A 22,676-nucleotide genomic window follows, 5' to 3' on the forward strand; every position below is an offset into this window, starting at 1 on the left:
GCTGGTTACCAGTGCGCTCCATTGTACTTTTATCCTTCAGTGTCTACTTACCTCACAAGTGCATGAGTCCAATCTCAGATATTACAATCAAAGCATGCCTGACAAATGAAAATTAAGGGCTCTACTAGCCAGAATTTACCTCAGTGATTTCCTATGACCATCAGCTCCATCTAGTGACCATAATGGGGTATTTTTCCTGAAATTCCTCAATAAAAATAGCACAATAACACATTATGGCCACTAGATGGAGCCAAGGAAATCAGTGTATGAAATAAAATACATCCAATATTCATCACAGCCGGGTGAATTCTGGTCACATTTAGTCAACTATTTTTTTTTAATAGACCTCTAAGTGTTTGTGAAAGATTACACCACAAAATGTACTCAGCCAATGAAAGGTAATGACTCCATTTTTATTTTTCTACTGCTATCAATGGCCAACACGGTACAACACTTCATCCATGTCTTTGGTGATCTCTGATCTCCTTATCAACTGTTTCTTACATGATGGAGATCAGCCATGGAGTATATCTGAGGTGTATATCAGGGTGTGCTTCTTCCCCCACATGTGACCTGTGATGTCCAGCAACATTCATATAGGAGACATTTCCCACACTCAAGGCACTAATACACCTCGAGTGTTGTGTGGGATCCCTGATGTACAGGAAGACAGGACTTCAGTGAGGAGCAATTCCTTCACTCAGAACAAGATTATGGCTTCTCCCCCGTGTGAGTTCTCAGATGTCTGTAAAGATTGGAATTCCGTGAAAAACATTTCCCACACTCAGGACAGGAATACGGCTTCTCTCCTGTGTGAGATCTCTGATGTGTGTAAAGATGGGACTTCACTGAAAAACATTTCCCGCACTCTGGACAGGAATATGGCTTCTCCCCTGTGTGAGATCTCCGATGTGTGTAAAGATTGGACTTATCTGAAAAACATTTCCCGCACTCAGGACAGGCATACGGCTTCTCCCCAGTGTGAGATCTTATATGTCTATTAAGATTTGATTTATAATGGAAACATTTCCTACACTCAGTACAGGAAAAGCTCTTCTCTGTTGGAAGGACGGCACCGTCCCTCACAGTCTGAGGTTCCTCAGGATAAGAGGAATACGATGGTCCATCTACACTGTGTGGTGCCGGATGGACATTTGAGGTAGCTGGGTTTTCTCCTGGACTATTCCCGTTATGAGAACTCTGATGTGTGAAAAGCTGTGACTTTAGTACAAAGTATTTCCCACACTCAGGACAGGAATACGGCTTACCCCCTGTGTGAGATCTCTGATGTGTGTAAAAATTGGACTTTACTGAAAAACATTTCCCACACTCAGGACAGGAATATGGCTTCTCCCCAGTGTGAGACCTCTTATGCACATTCAGTTTGGATTTAGAATGGAAACATTTCCCACACTCAGGGCAGGGATAAGGCTTCTCACCGGAGTGAGACCTCTGATGTCCAAAAAGATGTGACTTTTGTGAAAAACATTTCCCACACTCAGGACAGGAATACGGCTTCTCCCCCGTGTGAGATCGCTGATGTTTATAAAGGTTGGACATCTGTGAAAAACATTTCCCACACTCGGCACAAAAATACGGCTTCTCCCCCGTGTGAGTCCTTTTATGCACATTAAGATCATATTTAAAATGGAAACACTTCCCACACTCAGTACAGGAAAACCTCTTCTCTTTTGGAAGGATGGTACCGTCCCTCACAGTCTGAGGTTCCTCAGGATAAGAGGAATACGATGGTCCATCTACACTGTGTGGTGCCGGATGGACATTTGAGGTAGTCGGGTTTTCTCCTGGACTATACTGTGTGATGTCCTCATCTTCTACTTTACAGTCTGGAGACAAAGTGAGACAATCCTCTGAGGTTTTCCTCATCTCCCGTCCATCTACTAAAATAGAAATACAAAGATTATTACTAGACATGAGCTGATTGGTTCCACTAAACCAGGACTCCGCCCACATCAGGCAGCTTTGTCTCTGAGGATCTTACAATTCCCCCCTCAAGGTATCTAGTAAATGGGTCCTCTGATCTCCTACCAGATCATTTCTTTATTCATGGACCTTAGTCAGAGAGTGAGGAAACAACGAGAACTGTCTTTTATAGGAGTGACAGTGATGAGGGGATTATAGGACGACTGTCCCCTCCCCCTCTATCACTCATTGCCATCTTCCCAACACAAGAAGTCCTGCACTTCCTTATTTAGTCCATGATTTAGTCATGAATAACAGCGGGGCTGAGCCCCACCAGAGGTCAGAGAGTGAGGATGGGGGGAGAACCATCAAGATGAAGACTGGACTGATCCTGAAGACCCCCATCATTGGGTTATTGACTCCTCCCTCATTATCACTTTCTGTTTAAGGATGGATTCACATTATTATCAACATGTAGAAGTCTGTGCTCCAATCAGATCATCAGGTATAACATGTCCAGCTGGTATAAAATGGGTGTAAAAAAAGAGAATACATATTATGTGTATATATATAGCTGTGAGTAGAGGGGAGAAAGCAGAAGTCAGGACTATGTAATGGACATCAAAATGATGTAACCTACAACATAGAGTATATAGTGCAGGGGTCAGGAGTATGTAATGTACAATATAAAGTATACAGTGTAAGGGTCAGTGTTAGAAAAGTTTTAAATGTTTATTGTGTGACTATTAGAAAAACAATAGTCCTGAGACTGAGTTGTTAAAAAGTTTACTTCTGAGCACATTATTGTATTAACTTGTTATATTGTTTTGTCTTAATTAACTCCATAGTAAGTAGGATGATTAGATTTAACTTAATATGATAGCCTAAGAATGTACGAGGAACATTAATAGTAAATAAAGTGCCATCCTGTGCCATGACAACGTTATTTATGTTCCCTCAGTCAATAGAAGCATAGAGGTGTTATTCTTGTATGGTATGAGGAGAGAGAGAGATATTCTTTTGTGGAGACTTTTTTCTGCAGCTTGTCCTGTAAGCATGTCTCCCTGTTGTGGGCCACATCAGAAATAAATTGTCTGCTTCTCAAATACATCTGGAGTTTTTACTGATCACAAGGGAAGTTTTCCTAACATTTTTGGTCTTTCGAGCCGGAAGCAACACGCTGGTTTTCAGATCAGACGGCCCCGACAAAACTTCGGTGAGTATTGGACTTTGAAGCTCACTGAAAATAATAGTCCCCCCATTCAATGTTATTGGTGAAAAAGGGGCGGGGGCAAATGATCTGGATTCCACTGTCTGTTTCTGAACCTTGTGTGATCCAGTCCAGGTGTTTGAGAGGTAAGATAATTTAAATTATTCTTAATTCTTTCTAAGAGTCTTTTCTTCTCTTTCTCTTTGCTTCTGGTTTAATGTGTTGTAATTGCCGACATTGGTATTGATCCTATAATATTCTAGGTGGTCCAATGCTCGTAGACAGAGACACTTGGGGACGTTGTCTAAGGTAAAAAATTACGTCGCCCGCTGTCCGGACAGATAACAAAAAGATTTGAGGTATACCGAATGTCAGAGGTTGAATGCCTGACTATTTAAGCGCTGTTTAGTTAAGTGATCTAAAAAGATCGCAAGGCTAACTTTCTTCTGTGTGTGTTTACTTTATCTTTGTTCATGTTTAACCCTTTTTGATTCTCTCGATAGTGTGGGGAGTGCTGATGTTTTTTTTTCTCTTGTATTGCTTTGTTCGTTTACACGTTTTGTGCTGCATGTTTCTAAGAAGATAAGAAGTCATTCTTCACGTAATGCACTGCACTCACTCTCCCCCTCCCCCTCCCCTCATGTAAAGATTGCTCCTGCCAGAAGTTGTAAAAGTTAACCCTTGATTAGCTATGACAATACAGAAGGGTTATATTGTAAATATTGAAACTTAGCATAAAAGAAAAAGAAGGTACACTGATGACACCAGGTTGCTTTATTATTTTAGTATGCCATGGTGTTACAGGAAGCAAGTGGCAGAAATTGTTTATAGTTTGGGTAGATGGGACACATGAAAGGTGAATTGCACTTTGGAGTGAATAGAATGTGTAGAATTATTATCAGGTGGCTTGATGAATGTGAAAAAAAAGAAAAAAAAAAGGCTGAGAATGTTTTCATTACTATGATGGTCAAGAAGCTGTTTCTCGGAAACAAGAAAATGCAGATTGCCTGACAGAGGTTAATTTGTGCATCTGTGAAAATATTAGGACTTTTGGTGGGAAAGAAAGTCTGAATAATAGTCTTAAAGTAAATATTTATATTGGATGAGTTATTTTTAGAATTCACAGACTTTCAACTGTGAAGTGTTAATGATGCAATGCTGTTTATATTTGGGTACATTTATAAAGTCAAAAGGCTAAGTTCTGAATCAGAATACTAAAAAAAAATTTTAAAAGAAAGAAAGTTCTATTTTGGGGCCCTGTGGATAAGCTTAAAATGTTTGGACCCAAAGTTAAAAAAAAAAAAAAATAAAAAAATAAAAGGTATGGGTTGGAAATGGCGAGTATTGGCTTCAGCATGCTAGAATTAGGGTAGAAGGAAGAACAAAGGAAAAATGCCAAGCCCAATTGTCCCTAGTGGACAAAGAGGATGATCTCATCTGCTATACCCAGAGACCACCTCCTTATAATGGTCCTTATAATGGTCCCCCCCCTCAGGTGCAAGTAACTGCCCAGAGTAACACCTTCCCTGTGACATCCACCCCTGTCAAAGGAACCGCCTCTGAACAAAACCCCAACTCCACTTCCTCAATCTCTCCAGACAGTACTTCAGTCCTGGAGATGAACAGATCAATCCTTGAAACATTAACTGACGCCATAACTCATGCACTAGGAGCCAAGAGACTAAGTAAACCTCCTATTAGGTATGGTGTGGAGGACGGTGAGGAATACCCCTGCGCCCCAGAAAATGCACAGGGACGGGGGGATCCATTGCTTCCAGAAAGCCCAGACTTAGGGAACAGGTTGACTGCCTTACTGAACAGATGCCAGCTTAGATGGGTACAACGGACTGATTGGCAAAAAATAAATATGACAGTACAAGAAGACAAGGAAAGTGTCAGTGACTACCTAAATAAATTACAAGAGATTTTTAGAGTGTTCTCCAGACTCCCCGAAGCTGAGGATGTGTATAGTGCATATTAACAACAGCTAAAGATTGTTTTTTTTAAATGGATTGAAACAGGATCATAAGGATTACATTGTTAAAAACATGGTTACTTACCGAACTGCATCAGTTTTAGATGTTTTACAATATGCTAAGCATTCTGAGAAGTATTTGAAAACAAAGGCAAAAAAGAATGTGAAAGTAAAGGTTTTTGTGCAAGGTGATGAAGGAGAGGAGGATGCAGAAGAGTACACTGCTGAGGCAGAACCAGAGGGGTCTCAGAGGGAGAGGCACAGGTGGTTTTAGAGGAAGGATTACTCTACAGAATTAGACAGTGCAACGAGAGCACTTCCACCCTGTGTACAAGCACTGGTAGCATCAGCGGTGTAGTGGTTAGCACTCTTGCCTAGCAGTGAAGGGGGTCGCTGGTTCAAATCCCAATCATGGCGCTGCCTGCCTGGAGTTTGCATGTACTCCCTGTGCCTGCGTGGTTTCCTCCGGGTGCTCTGGTTTCCTCCCGCACTCCGGGGACATGCAGGTGGGTTGATTGGCTTCCGTCCCGAGTTGGCCCTGGTATATGAATGGGGACGTTGGATCCTTGGGGGTGGAGAACGATGTGGGGGTACAGGGGTAGGGGCTAGACACTCACTCAGGCTGAACCGGATGGACTGGTGTCTTTATTCAACTTTACTAACTATGAAAGGTACCACATGCAGTGTCTGTTATCCTGTTACAACAAAAGTATCACATTTGAGCCCAGCACGACACCTTTCCGGTATGATAATACTCTTGACACAACTTCACTTAACAATACAGAGGCGTACTACATTAAACCCATCCACACTACTGCACTGCTGCCATCGCTGAAAAGGTACTGCCACAAAGTGATCTGCAAGATATACCGTTATCTAACCCTGACATGATACTTTTTGTTGATGGTTCTAGTAAGAAAAATCCAGATGGCACAAATGCAACAGGATATGCAGTAGTGACACAGGATGAGATTTTGGAAGCGGGGCCACTACCAAAACATTATTCAGCACAAGTTGCAGAACTTGTAGAACTGACAAGAGCATGTATACTATCAGAAGGAAAATCTGTAACCATATACACTGACAGTCAATATGCCTTTTCAACAGTACATGTTTTTGCACAACAATGGAAAAACAGGGGGATGGTCACCTCCAGTGGTAAACCAATTTCACATACGGACTTCATTTTAGAACTCCTAGATGCAATACAGTTACCAAAAAAAGCTTGCAATCTGTAAATGTCAAGCACACACAAAATATATGGACCCCATCTCAAAGGGAAATAAAAGGGCAGATGAAGCTGCCAAAATAGCGGCACAAGAAACACATAAAATAATGACAGAACAGGAAATCATACAGATAGAGCATACAGTCCTTACTGAAATGCAGCAAAATGCCCCCCCTGGGAAAAAAACAATATTGGAAAACAAAGGGTTACACAATAATTGATGACATTTACACGTCACCCGAAGGGAAACCGGTATTACCAAAATCTTTATTTAGGTATGCAGCAGTCTTGACACATGGAGTAATGCATGTGTCAAACAGGGGGATGACTGAGATGTTAAATAAAGTATGTACAGCCTATGGATTCACAAATTACTAAAAAACTTTTTGCTCTCAATGTCTTATATGTGCAAGGCACAATGCTCAGGGAGGTATAAGACCACAGAAAGGGAAGTTCCCTACACCACAATATCCATTCCAACACATTTGCATGGATTTTATTGAATTAGACAAATGTTAAAGGAAGGAATATTGTTTGGTACCCAGGCACCCTGACCAAATGGGTGGAGATATTCCCGACAGGAAGTGCAGATGCACAGACTGTAGCCAAAGCATTACTAAGAGATATTATTCCTAAATTTGGAATCCCTGAAAGGATTTACAGTGATAATGGACCCCATTATGTAATTAAAAAATATACAACATTTGACAGAAGTGATGAGAATTTAAAGGGAAATACCATTGTGCCTATCATCCCCAATCAGCTGGATTGGTAGAAAGACATAATGGCATTCTAAAAAGCAAACTGAGAAAAGCTATGGAAGAAATAGGTAAAAATAATTGGATGTATTGCCTACTAGTAGCTGTGACCAGTATGTATATCACACCCCCAAAAGAAGATGAAAAAGGTGCATGTGGGAGATTGGGTCTCAATAAAAAGTAATAAGAAAAAAGCAGTGGTACTCCCCAAGGTAGGATGGTCCTTTCAAAGTCCTTTTAACTACCCCTACTGCGATAAGGATTGCAGAGAGGTCTACCTGGATTCACCAGTCCCATTACAAAAAGGTTTTACAGGCAGAATAGGGCCAGATGGCTACCAGAGGTTCAGAAAATCCAGCTACAAAGGGAGGTCCCACACAAGGTGGGACTTGTCTCAAACCGGTGAAGTCTCCCTCCCCTTCCAACTCCCCTATCCTATCCGCTGGAACTCTGTAGCTGGTTAGGATGAAAGGGACAGTAATTATCCTTGGGTTACTGGTGACTCTAGGAGAGGCATCCATAAGAGGGGTTATACATTATGGAAGAGTAGAGGAACCTTTGAATTAGGAAAGAACAGGAAAAGGTAGACTCAGAAGGGAAAGAAGAAGGCCATACTAAAATAGAAGTTCTGAGTATAACTATAAGATTCACTAACGTAACAATAGAAGATGCCATAGCTTTGGAGACGGGCGACCAAGAAGAAAAAATGAGTGGTTACAATGGTTGAGGTTAAAACTCTGAAAAAGGAAAACTGTTTGGTTTGTCCAGAAGGTTTAAAATGTATGTTGCAATTGTATAATAAGAGCTATAAACCTGAAACAAATTCTACTTGTCACACATTGAGTTTGTTGTTTCCCCCAGTACAGAGACCTCAGATACCTCCAGCAGTTACCGCTTAACCGGGCAACTTTACTTGTTTTGCACTCCCAGGGAACCGTAGCGCGGTGGATCTTGGGGGTCACTACCCGATGACTACTGTGTGGAGAGGATTAACACGGACAACGGTGACTGGGTTGAACATGACATTCAGAGAGCTGATGTCTGGTGGATGTGTGGGGATAAGAAACTGCGAGCTAGACTACCGGCCAATGCCCAAGGGGATTGCGCTATGGTCCAGCTGGCTATGCCCCTGAGAATCCTGTCAGAATACCCGTGGACTAAGAGTCACCGACAGTATCGTAGGGACACTTCTCCCTTGGGGTCATTTGACTCTCAGATCTACATAGATGAGATTGGGGTTCCTCGCGGGGTGCCGGACGAGTTTAAAGCCAGGAATCAGGTGACAGCTGGGTTTGCGTCTCTTCTCTGGTGGGTGACTATAGATAAAAATGTTGACTGGATTAATTATATATATTATAACCAACAACGATTTGTAAACTATACTAGGGATGCTGTGAAGGGCCTAGCAGAACAGTTAACCCCCACATCTCTAATGGCCTGGCAGAACCGAATGGCTTTAGATATGGTCTTAGCTGAAAGAGGAGGGGTATGCAAAATGTTTGGTAGCATGTGTTGTACCTTTATCCCTAACAATACAGCTCCTGAAGGGACAGTGACCAGAGCCTTGGAAGGACTGACTGCGCTATCGAATGAATTGGCGGAAAACTCAGGTATTAATGATCCATTCACAACTTGGCTTGAAGGATGGTTCGGTAAATGGACTGGATTTATCACATCATGTTTGATCTCAATCGCTGTGGCTTTGGCTGTTTTGGTTACTTGCGGATGCTGCTGCATTCCCTGTATTCGAGGACTTTCACAAAAACTCATTGAAACTGCAGTCTCAAGAACAATGTATCAAACCCTCTCTACTTCTGAGGAAACCTATGTGGACATTGAAGCTCAACTTAATGACATACAGTCCGAAAGTGTATAACACAGGGACTTTCATCGAAATGTGTGGAGATAAAATAGTCACACAAAGAGGAGGGAATGTTAGAAAAGTTTTAAATGTTTATTGTGTGACTATTAGAAAAACAATAGTCCTGAGACTGAGTTGTTAAAAAGCTTACTTCTGAGCACATTATTGTATTAACTTGTTATATTGTTTTGTCTTAATTAACTCCATAGTAAGTAGGATGATTAGATTTAACTTAATATGATAACCTAAGAATGTACGAGGAACATGAATAGTAAAAAAAGTGCCACCCTGTGCCATGACAACGTTATTTATGTTCCCTCAGCCAATAGAAGCATAGAGGTGTTATTCTTGTAGGGATAAAGAGGAGGGAGAAATATTCTTTTGTGGGACTTCTTTCTGCAGCTTGTCCTGTAAGCATGTCTCCCTGTTGTGGGCCACATCAGAAATAAATTGTCTGCTTCTCAAATACATCTGGAGTTTTTACTGATCACAAGGGAAGTTTTCCTAACAGTCAGGACTCATAATATTGGTATTCAGTAATCAGTGGAAGATGAAATGTTTACATGAGACAAGTTGCAGAGGTCTCACACCGCTGCCTCCCATCTCCTGAGACTGCACTCAGTGACTTGGGTCTGAGACTATACAGACATATCCCTCCACCCGGCACAGCCAGCAGACAACACAACAAGTAATCCTGGGGGGATTGTTCTGTCAGAGATCTTGCCAGAAGACCCAAATCACATACCCCAGGTGTCTAGATCTAGTAACATCTATGATGAAAATGAACATTTGCTGCCAGCTGAACCCCAGAATCTCTATAAATCCAGTCTAGATACATAAATTGTGTCGGCAGCACAGAGAAGGAAGATTATCGGAGAGAAATCCAGGAATACAGGACGGGGAACACAGCTCAGGAAAGTGACCAGGGGATTACAGGCTGATATCACCCAGCCCCCGCCCTACTCTGGACCAATCAGTGAGCAGTATGGGTGGAGGAATGTAGTTAGTGTTAATGACCCACCTGTGCTGATCTCTGTAGGAGTGTCCTCCTCTATAAATGTCCCCGTTATTCCATCCTCCTCCATAGACTGCTGATCATCCCTCACATACCTCTCTTCTTCTTCTGATTTCACCTCAAATTCTATATCCATTGGATCTCCACTCTAAATCAATTAAAGGAGATAAAATATCATCTGATCATAAGATATAAGATTTATTATTGTGGCATCACATATAAAATCCACACATTGTCTCCATGAGTCTGTGTTTTATAAGCTCCATCCCACCAACCTTGTAACAGTGGGGGATGGTGTGACCTCCCTGTGTGGAATCCCGGGAATACAGAGGACGGGGACATCTCTCTGGTGGGTTCCTGGTATTTGGTGGCTCCATCATATCCTTGTGTCCTTCTGAAAACTCCTCTATCACGCCATACTCCTCATCCTCCTCTTTATACTCTTCTTTAACAACAATATTATCATCCCCGAGGTTTCCACTCTGAATATATAATAAAACATTCATTGTAACAAACAAAAAAACAAATAAGACCCCTTTCATACTGGGGAGGTTGTCAGGTGCTTTAGTGCTAGAAATAGCCTCTGCTAAGTGCCTGAAAATCACCTCCCATTCACTGCAGTGTGACTTTTCAAGATCAGTTGGTGCACTTGTTACGTTACCAAAAGTGCTGTAAGCTACATCTTTGGAGTGGGTTGGGAGTATGTATTTATTTGTACTAAATACAGCACTTCCAAAACGCCCTTCCCATTGCAATGAATGGGCAGTTCTTCCAAAGCGATTTGAAAATGGAAGTTTTTAACCCCTTTTTTGGGGTTAAAAGCGCCCTGCTGGTGGCCGAAAAGAAGCACTGCTTAAATAGCACTAAAGCGTCACTTAAACAAGCGACACTTTGAGTGTGAAAGCAGTCTTAATTAAAACTATTAGTTATTTTTTCTTATTTACCTGATGATGGTGGGGGATGGTGTGATCTTCCTGTGTGGAATCCCGGGAATACAGAAGACGGGGACATCTCTCTGGTGGGTTCCCATTACTGGATCCATCTGTAGGAAACACACACACTGACTGAATACATTGTTTCTATGTGTTTATCAGATGATGGGGGATCTAGGTGGAGCCTCCGTACTGCTCTCTCCTTTACAATAAAGTCTCCTCTTACCCGGTGATGTGAGGGGCGGCTGATTGTCCATCATGACGTCCTTGTAGAGATCCTTGTGTCCTTCTAAATACTCCCACTCCTCCATGGAGAAATAGACAGTGACATCCTGACACCTTATAGGAACCTGACACACACAATGATACAGTCACCATCCAGACACATCCCTTGTCTGTTACTGGATAATGTCCCAGAATTCCCAGAATCCTCCTCACCTCTCCTGTCAGCAGCTCCATCATCTTCTTGGTGACTTCTAGAATCTTCTCCATGTTGTGTCTCTCAGGTTTTAGGGAGTCACATGGAGGCACTGTGATGGTCATATGATCACCGGACTTCACAAGAGGAAATCTCTGTATTGAGGAACCAATAGGAATATCATGTTAGAACCCCAGAATCCTCCTCACCTCTCCGGTCAGGTCTGTGTTTTATTAATAGAGATAAGAGTGATGTCATGTGACCTCCCAGAATCCTCCTCACCTCTCCGGTCAGGTCTGTGTTTTATTCATAGAGATAAGAGTGATGTCATGTGACCTCCCAGAATCCTCCTCACCTCTCCAGTCAGCAGGTAGATGATCTCCAGGGTGAGGTTTAGTATCTTCTCAGTCATGTGACTCCGGTCCTCCTCCATCCTCATTGGTGACATCATTTCATCTATACAGGTCTCCTTTTGGACGGATAACTTCAGGAAATAAAAGCAAGAATTATTTGGATGGTATTGGTCACATAATAATAGGATGTGGGTGTGAGGGGGTAATAGGAGGGTTGCTGTACATTGAAGAACCCATGCTCTCATGGGAACACATTCAGTTTGGCTGTTTAGTGTTTATTACATCTTGGAGGACCCGGGACCCTCTTGGCCTCCCGGATCAGATGTACCCTTTTACCTGTTGGGTTTGTTTTCTTTCTGAACTGATTTTCAGCTGAAACAGAACTCCTCTGAGAACAAGTGCTCACCAACGAGTGAAGAAATTCCCTTCTTCATCTTACTTAATATTCCAGAACAAATCATGTAACCACTGAGACAGTAAGATGGTTAAGGCTGCCAGTTCTCTAAGGTCTGAAAAATAAGTGGGGTGGTGGGGCCATCAAAGACCCAGAGATTCCCATCTGTCCCTCAGAGTCTCCTGAGCCCTCCAGGCTCCTATTCCCTGCAGCCTGACTACCCCCTCATAGGTCACAGAGTCCTTCAACTATATTACCCCTTCAAAGGCCCCTAAAGTCTTTCAGCTTTACTAATCCCTCAGAGACCCTTCAGCTCCTGTAATTCCCTCAGAGCCCTCAGTATTTTCCTCACCCTGACACCAATGATGGAACATATTCTTCATGGCAGGCTGGGGAATCATTTTTTTCCTCCTGACCAGCAATGTAAGGGGCTTGATGCTCCATAATCCTGACCCCTGCATTCCATCATTGTGTTGGCTGCATATTGTAATGATTGCCCGTTGGCTGCCTGTGTAGTGTAATAATGTAGTGTATGGTCATTGTCTATTTATTGTCAGTGCTGTTTATTACCAGTGTAGCGCACTACCCCCTTAGGAGCTGCTGATTTTGTTCATTTTACCTTATGCCAGCTTGTTCCGTTTCCGATCCTCCCATGCGATTCCATAAAAGTAGCACTTCACACTCTGAACTTTTTAAATGGCTTTATTTGGGACAAATTTGTAGGGCAATAGAATGAAGCATATGAGATGTCCCTTGAATCCCATATTTGAAATAGAAAAGGGAAATATCAAATTGTAACCGTAGCTTTGTTAGCGATCCTTCTCTGATTTCTGAAGTACACTCTCACTATGGGCAGCTGAGCATCACTCTGAATAATGCAGTGGAAGTTGAAACTCAAAGTCCTAGGCCTCACCACCTATTTCCATGACTTGTAGTGTCCAACCTCCTCCACCAACCCCCGAGAAGTGTTTTAGTCTTTGTATACACAGCAAAGAATTTTTGAATAGCTCCACTGGGTTTGCACTCTCCCAACAACAGTCCATGTTCTACTCACAGAAAGCTGTATTCTTCTTCCGCTTAGTTGCTACTTCCTCCTGCGTTACATGATGAATCCTGCTCCAGGTAACCCAACCTTGGCCTCCCTAGAGTCGCCTTCGTCTATCTGGCTCCGGGATCTCTGAACTCCTGGGCTTTGCAGGCTACTCCCCGGAGGCGCCGGGGTCTCTTAACCTCTGGATCTCGAGCCCTTTCCTGGAAAAATCCCCCCCGGGGACATGTTACCCCCCCTTTCTATGAGAGACCGCCTTCCAGACAACAAAAATGAACTGTTGGCCACTTCTCTCCCATGGGGTTTACTGCCACTTAGGTCTCAGCCCATCCTCTCTTGCCAGCAGAGTCCATTCCCAAGCAGAGGAGGTATCCATGATTCCAAGTGTAGCGGCCACACCCCCTTCTACTCTATCACTCCCAACTAGGTCTGAGCTCAGGCGTGTTCGCATGGACCATGTGCAGAGCCCGCCAGGAAGTCGGCGCAGCGCTGCGCTAATCACAGGCAGTGAGACATTGCCCAATCTCTGTAGCCGCACATCAGGGCAATTTCTCACTGCCTGTGATTAGAGCAGCGCTGCGCCGACTTCCTGGCAGCTCTGCACGTGGTCCATGCAAACACGCCTCAGCTCATCCCTACTCCCAGCCGCAAATCCACAACCAGGCCCAGTAAAAAAAAAAACACATAGTCCTGGTCAAATTGACCTATTTCTACCTCCTACACTATCAAAAACACCACTCAGCATCTACCAAAATGGTAGGGGAGCTACACTAGAATAAATCTCCAAAATTAAGAGAATGTTCCGGCCCTGTAAATAGGCAATGTTCTGATCCTGAAGGGGTTAATCTAGGTTTCCACACTATATATGTGTTTATCATCATCTGCTGGAGATAAAAGACATCACAGTGACTATGGAGGAAGAGGACGGACATGACGGGGGTTACTGGATGCAAATAGAAAATAAGATCTTATTACCTCCTCTGCTGCCACTTCCAGCAATGTCTTCTCCCTACTTCCTGTCAGTAGCTGACATCACTTCCTGTCTGTATTCCATAGAGATCGCCTGTCTGGGTAGAAGTGAGATCACCACCTTGTGGAGCTCAGAGGAACTGCAGCCCAGAGAAAGGTCTCGTAGCGTGAACACGGCTTTGTGCTAAGTATGTACTGTATATCCACCTATATAAATAAAAATAAAACCTGCGCTATGTGTAACAACTCAAATACCTACAGAAATAACTTATACCGGACTGCTGCTGTAACAAAGGTAAGTTTTCCCTTTATCAACTAAAAGAGCATTATGTGTCACAGCGCTATCCTATTGCGTGTGCACATAAATCATCACAAATACACTCGCATTACACATACACATTCATACATACATTCATTCGCAGACAGGAAGTCTCTATGGAAGACAGGAAGTGATGTCAGGTACAGACAGGAAGTTCCGGGTGAGAGGTGAGTCGGTAGGGAAGTAGAGAGAAGACATTGCTGGAAGTGGCAGCAGATGAGGTAATACGATCTTATTTTCTATTTACACCCAGTAACCCCCCCCCCCCCCCCGTCATGTCTGTCCTCTTCCTCCATAGTCACTGTGATGTCTTTTATCTCCAGCAGATGATGATACACACATATATAGTGTGGAAATGTAGAATATCTCCGTATATTACAATGAGGGAATTTCTGGTCTGTACCACAAGTTATTGATGTCAGTAAATGTCGGTTGCAGACATTGTATGTGGGGGGAATGAAATGATAATAAAGGTCGGGATTAGGGAAGATTTCTGTAAGATTTTACACAGGAATGATCAGCGATCCCTCCAGAGACACTATGATGAGTCTCACAATAGGGGTCTGAAAGGGGAGGGATATTGGGGGGGATGGGATGGTGAACCCGGAGTGGGGGGGAGCAATTTTATTAAAAAGTAGTTCCGTCACCCACTGGAGTACATGTGGCCGGGACTCTGGCGGTGAATTTGCAATTCTGCTCCTTATGTCGGTATTCCCCATTTACTACTATAGAGGTGTCTATTGGTTCTCAGGCACAATGATCTCTGTGGGACTACAGAGCCCAGCACACCTATCATCTACAGCCGGGGATATTTATGAGTAAGTGCTGCCAGGCTACCCCAGGAGTTGTCTGATATTTTGTTTTCAGAAAGTTCTATTGGAACTATCATGTTGTGGGTTCAGATATTTTGTCCATAGTGCAAGCACTGACCAAATATTTATTATTTGTAGATTAACCCCTTCAGGGTCAGAACATTCACCTATTTATGGGGCCGGAACATTCTCTTCATTTTGGAGCTAAATCCTGGTAATATTTGTTATTGTGTCCCGATCACCTCCACACCAGTTATTGTGTCCCGATCACCTCCACACCAGTTATTGTGTCCCGATCACCTCCACACCAGTTATTGTGTCCCGATCACCTCCACACCAGTTATTGTGTCCCGATCACCTCCACACCAGTTATTGTGTCCCGATCACCTCCACACCAGTTATTGTGTCCCGATCACCTCCACACCAGTTATTCTGTCCCCCGATCACCTCCACACCAGTTATTGTGTCCCCCGATCACCTCCACACCAGTTATTGTGTCCCCCGATCACCTCCACACCAGTTATTGTGTCCCCCCGATCACTTCCACACCAGTTATTGTGTCCCCGATCACCTCCACACCAGTTATTGTGTCCCGATTACCTCCACACCAGTTATTGTGTCCCCCGATCACCTCCACACCAGTTAATGTGTCCTCCGATCACCTCCACACCAGTTTTTCTGTCCCCCGATCACCTCCACACCAGTTATTGTGTCCCCGATCACCTCCACACCAGTTATTGTGTCCTCCGATCACCTCCACACCAGTTATTGTGTCCCCCGATCACCTCCACACCAGTTATTGTGTCCCCCGATCACTTCCACACCAGTTATTGTGTCCCCGGTCACCTCCACACCAGTTATTCTGTCCTCCGATCACTTCCACACCAGTTATTGTGTCCCCGATCACCTCCACACCAGTTAATGTGTCCCCCGATCACCTCCACACCAGTTATTCTGTCCCCCGATCACCTCCACACCAGTTATTCTGTCCCCCGTTCACCTCCACACCAGTTATTCTGTCCCCCGATCACCTCCACACCAGTTATTCTGTCCCCCGATCACCTCCACACCAGTTATTGTGTCCTCCGATCACCTCCACACCAGTTATTCTGTCCCCTGATCACCTCCACACCAGTTATTCTATCCCCGATTACTAGGGATGAGCTGATTGTTCGATTCAAACTCATGCTCGACTCGAACACCGGCGGTTTGCCCATTCGGCGAAACCAGAACATTATGGGCCTTTCGCGCCAAATTCGAGTAGCGCTCACAGCCCATAATGCACTGCGTCATTGCAGTGCATTGCTGGCTGATGATTGGCCAAGCATGCACTATGACCTGCAAGCTTGGCCAATCACAGCACCGCCAGCGAAGAGAGCCATAATTGACCACAGGCAGGATGCCTGTGGCCAATTAGGTCTCAGGGGGTTTAGTACACACCCCACACTATATAAGACCGCCTGCGTGGCAGCCTTGCATAGTGTATTGCGACTCATAGAGATAGACGGAGAGACAGTGTGTTTATTTCCTCTGAAGCTATTGCAATTACAGTCGTGTATTGTGCCCCCTGCACATTGTACACCTGAAGCTACCCCAATTGCTGGTGTTGTTCTGTTCCTATACCACAGGCAGCTGCAGCAATTACAGTCAGTGTATTGTGCCTCCTGCACAGTTTACACCTGAAGCTACCCCAATTGCTGGTGTTGTTCTGTTCCTATACCACAGGCAGATGCAGCAGTTACAGTCAGTGTATTGTGCCACCTGCACAGTGCACACCTGAAGCTACCCCAATTGCTTGGCCTTGTTCTGGTCCTATACCACAGGCAGCTGCAGCAGTTACAGTCGGTGTATTGTGTTTCCTGCACAGTGTACACCTGAAGCTACTCCAATTGCTGGTGTTGTTCTGGTCCTATACCACAGGCAGCTGCAGCAGTTACAGTTGGTGTATTGTGTCTCCTGCACAGTGTACACCTGAAGCTACCCCAATTGCTGGTGTTGTTCTGGTCCTATACCACAGGCAGCTGCAGCAGTTACAGTCGGTGTATTGTGCCACCTGCACAGTGTACACTTGAAGCTACCCCAATTGCTGGTGTTGTTCTGGACCTATTCCACAGGCAGCTGCAGCAGTTAGGCCGCGTACACACGCGCGGACTGTTGGCCCAACTTTGTCCGTCCAACAGTTTGAGCGAACAGTCCGCTCAAACTTAGCATGGACGGACATGGCCACACACGACGGACGAACAGTTTGCTGAAACCGTGCGCGATGACGTGAACGGCACGTACGACGGGATGAAAAATACGACGTCCTATACACTGCAATGCAACCTTCCGACGTGGAAATCCTTTCTGAGCATGCGCGAGACTTAGTTGGCCGAACAAGCCTACACACGAGCGAACAGTCCGCTGAAACCTTGTTTCAGCGGACAGTTTTTCGGAATTTCCGTAAGACCTTGTTCGGCCAACTGTCCGCTGAAACTGTCCGCTGAAGCCCCACACACGAGCGGACTGTCCGACCAAACACTGTTCAGCGGACAAGGTTGGGCGAACAGTCCGCGCGTGTGTACGCGGCCTTACAGTCGGTGTATTGTGCCACCTGCACAGTGTACACCTGAAGCTACCCCAATTGCTGGTGTTGTTCTGTTACTATACCACAGGCAGATGCAGCAGTTACAGTCGGTGTATTGTGCAACCTGCACAGTGCACACCTGAAGCTACCCCAATTGCTTGGTGTTGTTCTGGTCCTATACCACAGGCAGCTGCAGCAGTTACAGTCGGTGTATTGTTCCACCTGCACAGTGCACACCTGAAGCTACCCCAATTGCTTGGTGTTGTTCTGGTCCTATACCACAGGCAGATGCAGCAGTTATAGTCGCTGTATTGTGCCACCTGCACAGTGTACACTTGAAGCTACCCCAATTGCTGGTGTTGTTCTGGACCTATTCCACAGGCAGCTGCAGCAGTTATAATTGGTGTATTGTGCCACCTGCACAGTGTACACTTGAAGCTATCCCAATTGCTGGTGTTGTTCTGGACCTATTCCACAGGCAGCTGCAGCAGTTACAATTGGTGTATTGTGCCACCTGCACAGTGTACACTTGAAGCTATCCCAATTGCTGGTGTTCTGCTGACCTATATCGCAGGCAGCTCCAGTAATTACAGTCGGTGTATAGTGTTTCATCTGCACAGTGTGCATCTAAAGCTACCCCAATTGCTGGTGTTCTTCAGACAGGGCCGCTGATAGGGCAGTACAGTCAGCCTTCCTGTAGGGGGCCCGAGCTCTGCCACTTCAGAAGAGGGGCCCGGGAACCTGCAGAGCAGGAGAGCTAGCCGAACTGCCTTCTGACATTTGTGGATCTCCTAGCAGCGCTGCCAGCTTTCTCCCTCCAGCATCTCAGTTCTTCCTACTGGCAATTGGTAAAGTGTCCTGATCTGGAGCAGAAGACAGCTGCAGTCTCAGTCTGCCTGTGTCTCTGCCGGGTCCTGAAACTCCCCCTCCTCAATGTTATCTCTGGTCAGCATGAGCAGGAAGCTTCACCTCCTCCCTGAGTGCTGACCTCTCATCCCCCTCCAGATCTGCTCTCACTGCTCTGTGCTCACTGAACTCCAGGGTTTGGATGGAGTAGTGCTTCTGCTGGAGGGGGTGAGGGGGGTTGCTGCTGGAACAAAGTCACAAAACTTTAGGATTTTGGAGAGAGGGTGAATATGAAGCCAGCCTAGAACTGCAGATAGCTGTCAATGCATTGCTGAGCAAGAACCCAGTGGACACATCTCTCTCTCCAGCTGCCAGGCATCTCTGCCCAGCCATTTCTATATACCATCCCTAAGGTCCCTTTATACTTCATATAGCAGTTCCTGCTCACATTTTCTTTTTTTTTTCTTCTTGTTTTTCACACATAGGGTAACCCATTCACTTGAATGGGCTGCCATATATGTGACAAACACATAGAGGCTTCAGAAACTTTTAAGGCCACATGACAAAACGCATATCTTCTCATTGCATTTGGGGTGACATTAACAATTATTGTGCACCACAAGTTCTATGCGCATGTGCAGCGCATTTCCAAAATGCACTGCAAATTGCCCATTACCAATGCACTTGTCAGACATTCAGGTCACCTCCAACGTGAATGTGGCCTAATGTCTCATATACACTGCTAGTTTACTTTTGCTAAACCCCACAGGCTGAACGAAAAAAAACCCTGACACCTCAGGTCAGAGCATCTGTACTAACAATCTAATGTTAGTACAGTGATCTCCCCTGCTATTCTATTGTGTTCTGACAAGGGGACGCCCCACCAGAACACTCCGGTCAGGGAGATGGTCAGCATCCCTTTTTTGATCAAGCCCCTTCGACATAAGCCAGCTGTCATACCGGGCTGTATACATGCCATGGCTGCAATGCTTTACTTCAGAGCTGAGGCATTTGTACTGCAGGCTGCAGAATTTGACAGGCAGCACCACCTGTCAAACTTCCCATTGAGTTCAATGGGGCTGCTCTGCACCTTGAAGCCAAATACTTGGCTTACAGCTGCAATGCGGTCTCACAATGTAAAAATGTAAAATGTAAAATAAAAACAACAGGTGTCATGAGGCAGCAGTAGCAAGGCTCTTATTTCTGCAATGGCTGCAAAGCATACCATTGTGACCATGGCATTTTAGCGATTTGATTTCCCGGGGGCCCTGTCAGGTAGGTTGTAGGGGGCCCCGTGATTTCTAACAGCGGCCCTGTCTTCAGATCCTATACCGCAGGCAGCTGCAGTAATTACAGTCAGTGTACTGTGTCATCTGCTCAGTGTGCACCTAAAGCTACCCCAATTGCTGGTGTTCTCATCTCCCTGCAGGCCATTAGTATGTCTGGAAGGCCAACAAGGAGAGGCAGTCACGAGCCAATAAAAGAGGGCAAGCAGGCTCTGTGTCTAGAGGCAACAGTGCTGGTCGTGGACGTGGTGCATCCTCATCAGAACGTGGCCATGGGATGCGCTTGCCCTTATTTTCGGCAGCTGGACGTGTTGAGCCACAACATGCCAAAGACTTGGTAGAGTGGATGACCAAGCCCTCCTCATCCTTCTCATCCAGGCTCAGGGTACTGGCAAAGCAGCTGCCAACGTGGCCTCTTCCTCATCTCAATGGCATCAGTCACGCCTTCCTTTGACCCACCATGTCCTCCTGAGGCATCCCCGAACTGTTTGAGCACAGTGTTGGGTACATGCTCCAGGAGGATGTCCAGCGTTTTGAAGGCTCTGATAACGATACCCAGCTAGAGGAAGGCAGTAGTGTGAGCCCAGAGAGAGGGGATGTCCAAGGACAGCAATCTGGCAGTCATGTTCCACCAGCTGCAGCATACTGCCAGGTTTGGTCCAGTGATGAAGAGGGAGGGGATGATGAGGTCACTGACTCCACATGGGTGCCTGATAGGAGAGAGGAGGAGGCACATCTCCAACGAGGCAGGATGCCGTCTAGGGGCCAGCGTAAGGGCAGCACACCGACTGAATCACACTGCAGAGCTCCAGGTGCTGCCTCTGTGCGTTATTCCAAAAATTCTTTGGTGTGGGCCTTTTTTGAGACGAGTGCATCAGATTGCACCTCTGCTATTTGTAACATATGTCTCAAGTATATCTCACATGGCCAAAACATCAGCCGCTTGGGCACCACATGCTTAACCAGACATATGTTGACCTGCCATGCAGTTCGTTGGCAAACGTACCTTAAAGACCCACACCAAAGAACAAACCGGACCTCTCCTTGCTCCTCATCAGCTGGGATCTCCAACCCCACTATACCTTCAGTGCTCTCTGAAACCTGCACTGAGAGGAACGAAGGTGTAGCATTAGGTGTGTCACAGCCAAGTACTTGCGGGCAATCTGCTAGTGGTACACCAACGTTTGATTGTACCAGGCAAATTTCCCTGCCCCAGCTGCTGGACCATCAAAAGAAGTTCACTCCCAGCCATACACACGCCCAGCGGTTGAATGCTAACTTGGCTAAATTGCTAGCACTTCAACTGCTGCCTTTTCAGTTGGTAGACTCGGCCCCCTTCTGTGAGTTTGTGCAATGTGCGGTTCCTCAGTGGCAGGTTTCCAAACGCCACTTTTTCTCACGTAAGGCGATTCCGGCTCTCTACCACCATGCCTCCAAAATGCTACTACTGGTTGTGACACACCTCTCTCCTCCACCCCTCCTCCTCTTCTTCCTCCATGGCCTCTTCCTGTGCTTTGTCCTCGGGAACCAGCGGTGCTCCATAGGCGTTTAAGGGGCTATGCAAGTACGCAGGCAAAAAGATGCCATTCCGTGCTTGCGCTGGTGTGCTTGGGGGACAGGAGCCACACTGGGACAGATATTCTGTCAGCTCTGCAGGGGCAGGCTGAGAGGTGGTTGACGCCATGCCAGCTTAAGCCAGGAATGGTGGTTTGCGACAATGGCACCAATGTCCTCTCTGCCCTCCGACAGGGACAACTGACCCATGTGCTCTGTGTGGCTCATGTCCTTAACTTGGTGATGCAGAGGTTCTTGGGCAGGTACCCGGGCTTACAGGATGTCCTGAGGCAGGCCAGGAAAGTCTGTGTGCATTTCCGCCGGTCATATAATGCCAGTGCTCGGCTGGCTGAGCTCCAAAAGGAATTGAACCTGCCCAAGAACCGCCTAATCTGTGACATGCCCACCAAGTGGAGCTCAACATTGGCCATGCTGCAGCAGCTGTACACGCAGCAGAGGGCCATCAATGAGTACCTGTGCGACTACGGCACCAGGACAGGGTCAGGGGAGCTATTTTTTTCCCCATGCCAGTGGGCCATGATCAGGGATGCATGCACTGTCCTGTCACCATTTGAGGAGGCCACGAGGAAGGTGAGCAGTGACAGTGCATGCATCAGTGACACTGTACCTCTTGTCCACCAGTTGGAGCACATGCTGCATGGAATAATGGACAGGGCACTTGAGGCAGAACAGAGGCAGGAAAAGGAGGACTTCCTTGCCTCTCAAGGCCCCCTTTATCCAGACAGTGTTCCTGCTGGCCCGCCGATAACACAGGAAGAGGAGGAGGATTGTGTCAGCATGGAGGCGGAGCCTGGCACTCACCATCTGCAGCAGTCTTTTAGGGATGATTTACAGTCCCAAGAAACCTGTGGACTTGTACGTGGCTGGGAGGAGGTGGCTGCGGATCATGTCATCCTTTGTGACCCAGAGGACTCAGGACCGTATGCCTTAGCTAACCTACGCTGCATGGCCTTCCTGATCCTGCAAAGCCTGCGGAAGGATCCTCGTATTCTGCTGATCAAGGAGAAGGATCATTACTGGCTGGTATCTCTCCTTGATCCACGGTACAAGGGTAAGGTTGCTGACCTTATCTTGCTGTCGCAGAGGGAGCAGAGGATGAGACATCTTCGGGAGGCCTTGCAGAAAGGTCTGTGCAATGCGTTCCCAAAGACTGGGAGGTTACAAATTCCTGGTCCTGGGCAACGTGTT

The 22,676-nt window shown here is 45.8% G+C and overlaps 4 protein-coding genes across 5 annotated transcripts in view; 2 read left to right on the top strand and 2 right to left on the bottom strand.

Annotated features, from left to right (window-relative positions):
* The window catches only part of LOC143989561 (uncharacterized), a 470,483-nt gene that overhangs the window by 258,583 nt on the left and 189,224 nt on the right, over positions 1-22,676 (top strand). The gene's annotated exons all lie outside the window — the stretch shown is intronic.
* LOC143989538 (uncharacterized) overlaps positions 393-22,676 on the bottom strand; it is a 114,872-nt gene continuing 92,588 nt past the window's right edge. For both annotated transcript variants that reach the window (XM_077489689.1, XM_077489688.1), the window contains one exon: positions 393-1,901. In XM_077489689.1, the coding sequence (XP_077345815.1) occupies positions 712-1,901 (1,190 nt within the window). In that variant the 3' untranslated portion in view covers positions 393-711. The remainder of the gene's footprint in view (positions 1,902-22,676) is intronic.
* On the bottom strand, positions 11,019-14,232 carry LOC143989890 (gastrula zinc finger protein XlCGF66.1-like). Its single transcript, XM_077490171.1, has 4 exons — positions 14,091-14,232; positions 11,676-11,804; positions 11,341-11,475; positions 11,019-11,252 (listed from the first exon to the last, which is right to left on the bottom strand). Exons 2-4 carry the CDS (start codon positions 11,769-11,771, stop codon positions 11,061-11,063), a joined length of 423 nt encoding a protein of 140 aa, XP_077346297.1. The 5' UTR covers positions 11,772-11,804; positions 14,091-14,232; the 3' UTR covers positions 11,019-11,060.
* Positions 14,583-22,676, top strand: part of LOC143989640 (uncharacterized) — a 42,299-nt gene continuing 34,205 nt past the window's right edge. The window contains exon 1 of the mRNA XM_077489895.1: positions 14,583-14,624. Coding sequence (XP_077346021.1) covers positions 14,620-14,624 — 5 coding nt within the window. The 5' untranslated portion in view covers positions 14,583-14,619. The remainder of the gene's footprint in view (positions 14,625-22,676) is intronic.

The sequence above is a fragment of the Lithobates pipiens genome, unplaced genomic scaffold, assembly GCF_037356315.1.
Source record: "Lithobates pipiens isolate NorthernLeopardFrog02 unplaced genomic scaffold, aLitPip1_a1.2 Scaffold_18, whole genome shotgun sequence".
Lineage (NCBI taxonomy): Eukaryota > Metazoa > Chordata > Amphibia > Anura > Ranidae > Lithobates > Lithobates pipiens.